Below are 6,582 nucleotides of genomic sequence, written 5' to 3'. Positions count from 1 at the left end.
GATAAATTCTTAAATGCTGCCATATTTCTTGTCAATTTACACGCAATATTTTGCGCAATCAAGTTTTCTTCTGTTTTACTGGTTTCTGAGTGATTAATAATTGTTTTTATCTCTTACTACAATGTACTTCCAACATGCAGTTTGAATACTAGTCTTGTTGTACTGCACGTAATTTATAATAAATCAAACCTGAAAATCACCAACACAACAGAAGCACTGTGTTTTAAAACCTTTATTAAATACACGCATACACATTTAATCATTAAATTAATATATTGACAGGAGTATTATGAATTCTTACTGAGTATTGGTAAGTCAACATTTATGCATTTTTACATGTAAATGATGATCCAAATGAGTATCATTAACCAAATATTAACACTGATGGATGAAATGATGCGACAATTAGAATATTCTCCACTATTTATACAGTCACTGGTATTCAGTTATCGACAGGAGTTTTCTCCCCTTCACGTGTCTGATGTCCCATAATTAGGATTACTCATGCCTCCCATTTCATAGGACCGACTAGAACCTGCCGCAGCAAATTGTCTGTAAAAATAAAAACAGGATATCCTGTATTCTTCATCAGTTAAGTTAGAGCAGAAACCCTGTCAGCCAAAATATCAACACTGTCCTAAAATAATACGCTTCTCGGAAATATATACAAACTAAAAGGTTAATTCCTTGAATATAAAGACATTTGTGTGAGGTTAAGATAACGATAGGTCAAGGGGTACCTAGTGTAAAAGCCTTCCGAGGATCTAGCGTCCTGACTTTTAAATCAGAACCAAAGTACTTTTCATATTTGAAGAAAGTAAATATATATATAATGTTTATCTTTAATTTAGTTTTGCAGATGATACCAAAAATAAATTATGATCAACAAATTTTACTACAGACACTATGCAACCATGGAGTAAACAATGCTGTGGATGAAAGTGGCACCACTTACTGTCGCTTGGTGTAGAGGAAGGCCCCCACAACAATGATGACGATGAGCACCGCCCCAATCACCGCCCCTGCGGTGATAGCACTGCTGTTAACGGAGCTACCACTGGAGCCACCGCCGGATTGAGCCCCACTCATCATTCCAGGAGATCCTACAAAGACCGTACAAACATCAGAATCTATGTGAGTAATGTTACATATTATCCATAATTCTTAGCATGGATATAAAAATGTTTGATATACGAATAGAATGAATGGTCAATAGTAAAGCTTTATCTTGAGTAACAAAGTCCTTACCATAAGGCTGACAGGTCAACATGGACCCGCCCCACATTCCTGTGGACTGACAGTTCCTGTATATGGTGTTCCCAAAGGCGACGTAGGAGGCATTACAGCCCTGGGTACAAACAGAGCCCACTGTGTAGGGGGGCTGACAGCCCGTGATGTAACCATTCTGTGGGACAGGGATCTTTGGACAGCTTACAGCTGTTAGAAAAAGTGTACAGTGCTAGTTTTGAAAGTGTATAGTGCTAGTTACATGAATGATAAGAATTTCCATGATGTAAGTTATTTGTTTTGGAGATTAACATCTACAATGTTGTACCACAGAACAGTGTATGTATTCATCATCACATTTATTTGGAATCTAAGACTTATCTCTATATTGGAGTTTAAACCTAACTCTACCATTGGAGCTTAAAGATCTTTACTATACACTGATTGTAAATATAAGGTTACACTAACTTCACATTGAAATTGGGAATACCTTTACACTGGAACTCAGAGTTATGTTATCTTTACAACAGAGCTTGCAATAATCTTACCTTCATTTACAATGGAGCTTGGAGTAACCTTACCTTAACAATGGAGCGTATAGTAATCCTACCTTTATAATGGAGCTTGGAGTAACATTACCATAACACTGTAGGGTGGCGTAACCTTACCTTTACACTGCAGGGTCGAGGTGGCAGGTGACCACTGAGCACCGTTACCATTCTTCTGACAGGTGACGGTGGCACTTCCTCCCTGTAGATTAAAGCCGGCCATACATCCCACCTGACATGTGGCGCCGTAGTAGTTACCACACCCAGGGGACAGAATCATGCCATTCACGGGCGGAGACAGGGCAGGGCAGTTCAACACTGAAAACAAAGGCTTCAATATATAAACCATACAGGATTGTTGATGCAAGTTAATTGGTATAGGAATAGACCCTTTCACTATCTCTGCTCTATTGCAGAATGAATTGATAATTTTGGTGAAGTTTAAGTTATTAGATAATTAAATGATTAGGAAAATGACCAAACTTTATCAATTTGCCTTGCAAAAGAGAGTGCTGCAATTCCTGTGAAGGAAGCTTTTATTTAAAAAGTTGGGATATTTCTATTGCTCTAAATACTATTTCATGAAGAACTCACCATTAACAGTTACAGTAAAGCTGCAAGAACTTGATCGTCCAGCCGAGTCAAAGGCAACGGCTTTGATCACATGGGCTCCCACTCCCAGAATGGCTGGTGATGTCACTTCCTGTAGCACAGCGACGTTACTGCCTGAGTTGTCGGTGGCTGAGGGAGGGGTCCATTGGACGGTGGCTGTCTGTTTACCCATGTCAGCGGTCACTGTCTGATCTTTTGGGCAGGTCAGCACTGGGGGCTGGGTATCTGTAAAAAAGGTCAGATACTACTGTAATCATATTAGAAATCACACCATTTCACAGCATGATAACATTTTACATATAAAGGTTTACAGTTAAACACTCATGGCTCTTACAATGAACATGCTTTAAATGAAAGAACACTTACAAAATCATATTCCATCCAAAATAACTAGAATCATAGTATAAACTAAATGAATATACCGCGGTAATGTATTATAATACCTCTGTGAATATTTTCTATGTAAAATTACAACGAATAAACATGCTACTCTATCTAACCATGAAATAGTTTCTGCCCATGGTGAATAGTCATCGCAACTATTCACCGGCGGCATTCGATTTCCCTCCTTTTTAAACTTGGAACACCTCTGATGTAATCCGATCGCTACATTAAATTCAAAGTCTGATAACTCTATTTTGTTTATCATCCAGAAATTCTGCATAGCCAACAAATAAAGTTTTATTCGGTATAATAAAACACCTTTTTACTGGCAATGGGGACCATAGCAAGTTTATTGTCCCCCTCGACAGCAACTATTTCCCTCGGCTTCGCCTCTTGAAATAGTTGCTGTCTTGGTCCCCATAGCCAGTAAATAGGTATATATCATGTCTAAGCCAAATCACTTGTAAGCCTCTAACACTCTGCTTTAAGCATATTTTACTTTATTAAAATTAAATACAGTATAAATCTGTCATACATGTACATTTGTTATTCATTAGTGTGTATCATACACATACTTGTATATGTTGGGTATTGCGTATCTCGGTCAAACATGATACAGAGAGATCGTACCTTGACACATGATGAATGCTGCCCCTGTGTTCCACTGTCCGTTGGCGTTACAAGTGAGGGAGCTTGTTCCATACAGGGTGTAGCCACTCTTACAGGACACTGTGCAGTTTGTGTTGGGCTTGGACAGTGAGCTGGTACAGGCTGCGGGAGTGACCATACCATTGGTGGGGGCCTGCAGGGCCTGACAGGGGACAGCTGTCGAAGCAAACACTCATTTCTAGTACACTCAACCAGAGAACTTGTAAAATATAACATGTATGCCCAACCACTCAATAACACAGGGTACTTGTAAAAAATCATTTATATTCACAAATTTTCTTCCATGCACGAAAAATGATTCTGGCAATTCAGTGTTTCATCTTAACTATCTTTGCTAACTGATATTTTTTAATAGCTCTGCTCCACACAAATACACACACAGCAAATAGGAGTGGATTAAAAACCCTTGACCAGCAAAGATGGTACACCATCTATCAAAAATTCTTAATTTGAGGTTATAATAGAGTTTTATAAATAAGCTACAATTGTTGAAGTCATTATCTGAGTTACTTAGATGTTTAGCACAATTATTTGAATGTGAATCAGATACTGAACTTTGATTGACCAGATTTTGAAGATAAATGTCAATGTCAACTAAATGTCTGATCAGAACAACAGTTGAGGACTTTACCTGTTCCACAGGTTAAACCTCCTGGTTGTAGAGACAAGCCGTCTGGACAGGCACATTTCTTGACATTACCTGGGCCAGGTAGACAGATGTGGGAGCAGCCTCCCTTACCGCTGGTACAGGCATTGGATCCTGTAACAGACCAATCAAAACTGTCTGACAAAAAGTGTAATACATGTACAATTGCTAACTTCTAGGCTTAGCAGAGTATTTGATCATTGTTCAAGCAAATGTTCCACAACATAAGACTTTAAAACAAGAACAATACAGACCTGAAAATCCTACACCACTTCTGTACAAATGTAGGTCGTTGAGTCTACCAAACGTGGCAGGTCCAACAGCCACAGGGGAGGAGCTTTGTGAGGTGGAGACCTTCATCACAGAACTGATGAAAAAAAAATTCAGACTCAATCATGCAGCAAATCATAACAGACACGTCATCACAGAGCTGATGAAAAATGAACGGGGACAAAGGTGAAGTTTTGGGAGGTGCAGACCTTTATCACAGAACTGATGTAAAAGGGGAAGCATCTTGATTGTATAGCAACAAATATAAAGACACAGGTAACATCATAACTTAGCTGATGAAATGGGGTAACAAACTCAATTTTATTGACTTTGTCAACTAATTCATCAAAGTATAAAACCTCCTTTCAAATGACAATAGACTGTCTGTTGATGTTCGCTTACTGACTTAGTACATGTACCATGCATAGACTGTCTGTTGATGTTTACTTACAGATTTAGTACATGTACCATATGCTGCCTGTTGATTTTCACTTACTGTTGGCTCCAGTCCGTGTAATACAGGGTGGTCTGGTACAGTACAATGCCAAAGAAGTGTGCGCGTGTGCGAGACTGGTCGGACACGGTGGTTCGCCCACTACCATCCAGGTTAACCACTTCTATCAGACGCGTGCTCCCGTCCGCCCAGTACATCTTGTTACCTACACACAATCATGGCTATCAAAACAGTGAACAAAGGTTTTTTTAGAGCCAGTGAAGCTCTCATTTCACATCTCTTTATAGAGACGTCTATTTATATACATACTTTGGAAGTCCACAGCCAGAGCGTTGGGCCACTTGATGTTAGTGGTGATGATTGCCCTGCGCCCAGTTCCATCATAGTTAGCCGACTCTATCCTGGCATTTGTTCCCCAGTCTGTCCAGTAGAATACCCTACAGAAGAAGACCAGTTGTATTCGCCTGTACATACAGCATCCTCCAAATAGGATTTGCTACACATGTATCTCAACCTCTTAGCAACAAGAAGACAACCAAACAAAAACACATACTACTGCCAGTATAGATCTAATTAAAGCTGTTGTTTATGAAATATACCAAAAAAATTTTGACTGACACACATTTTTGACAGTCTAACATTTAACCTATATCTTACAGAAGCTTGAGAATCTCTCACACACTTAAAAACAGACAGGGTGATTGGTCACATTGTCTTCAAATGAAATATTATGAGAAGACATTACCCTGTCTGTGGATTTGTGACAATCGCTCTGGGTTCATCCAAGTTCTGGTTAATGATAGTTTTGGAGTAGGCGCCGTCAATAGTGATGAGGGAAATGACATTGTAGCCTGTGTCTGTGTAGAAGATCAGGCGTGACACTGGGTCCACAGATATTCCATCAGGGGTGGCACCTTCAAAATACAATACAGGTCTAAGTTTGCTCTTCTTGTCTTCTTGCATGTGAAACTTGATATGACCTTTCTAAAAAAACTTGTAGTTCATTCTTTTACAATACAATACATGTATCATATTTTATCATAGCCAAAAAGTTGCCTTCTGCAATTACGCATAATAAATCACAATTATGGAAATAAAAAAATTAACGTATTATGTACAAGAATATGTATGCATGCATGATTCTTTTTTCAAAAGTAGAGTAAAAAAGTTGATCCATTCTTACTATTGCCGAGCTGTCTGACGACCTTCTCGTTGCTGCCGGTGATGGAGGCACTCCTGATCTGATTGGATCCTACATCCGTCCAATAGATGTCCTCGTTCTGGCTGTCAAAGTCAATGGAGATCGGGTTGTCATGGTTATGTAGGGGAACCACTTCATAGCTGTAGCTATTTAGATCCATTCTGTAGATGCTTTTGTTTCTGGTGTCAGTCATCAGCAGGAAGAAATCAGGGTATGATCCTGGTATGAAGAAAAAATGGCATTTGGTAAAATTATTAAATGTTTAACATACCGTATTTGATCATAATGGTGGAATGATAATTAATGTCAGAGGTTTTGTGTTGTATTTTGGTAGACTTTTCAAAAGAAACGTATTTATTCACACAAAGTTAAGTAACCTAACTAAATAATTTATTGAAATAACACCCTAACAATTCTTGCTGGGATATGTTTTACTGGATGAATGAGGAAACAAGTAAAAAGCTGTCAATGTGACAGCAAACCGGGTTTTCTTTTATGTGAACTTTATCCATAATCCATGTCAACCCATATCCAGTGAAATGGTGTACCCCTATATGCAATATTTTGCCAA

General features: G+C 38.8%; 1 protein-coding gene across 1 annotated transcript in view; it reads right to left on the bottom strand.

The window, feature by feature from the left end:
- Positions 1–217: 217 nt before the first annotated feature.
- LOC128193092 (deleted in malignant brain tumors 1 protein-like) overlaps positions 218–6,582 on the bottom strand; it is a 31,328-nt gene continuing 24,963 nt past the window's right edge. Inside the window, exons 36-47 of the mRNA XM_052866340.1 lie at positions 5,994–6,230; positions 5,556–5,724; positions 5,120–5,247; positions 4,853–5,015; positions 4,341–4,453; positions 4,072–4,200; positions 3,402–3,596; positions 2,370–2,612; positions 1,896–2,093; positions 1,249–1,437; positions 956–1,103; positions 218–552 (exon numbers count right to left, since the gene is read on the bottom strand). Of these exons, the coding sequence (XP_052722300.1) occupies positions 471–552; positions 956–1,103; positions 1,249–1,437; positions 1,896–2,093; positions 2,370–2,612; positions 3,402–3,596; positions 4,072–4,200; positions 4,341–4,453; positions 4,853–5,015; positions 5,120–5,247; positions 5,556–5,724; positions 5,994–6,230 (1,994 nt within the window). The 3' untranslated portion in view covers positions 218–470. The remainder of the gene's footprint in view (positions 553–955; positions 1,104–1,248; positions 1,438–1,895; positions 2,094–2,369; positions 2,613–3,401; positions 3,597–4,071; positions 4,201–4,340; positions 4,454–4,852; positions 5,016–5,119; positions 5,248–5,555; positions 5,725–5,993; positions 6,231–6,582) is intronic.

This window comes from Crassostrea angulata, chromosome 7 (assembly GCF_025612915.1).
Source record: "Crassostrea angulata isolate pt1a10 chromosome 7, ASM2561291v2, whole genome shotgun sequence".
NCBI classification, from domain to species: Eukaryota; Metazoa; Mollusca; class Bivalvia; order Ostreida; family Ostreidae; genus Magallana; species Magallana angulata.
The sequence above is the reverse complement of the archived record's forward strand: the minus strand, read 5'-3'. Positions and strand labels throughout refer to the sequence as shown.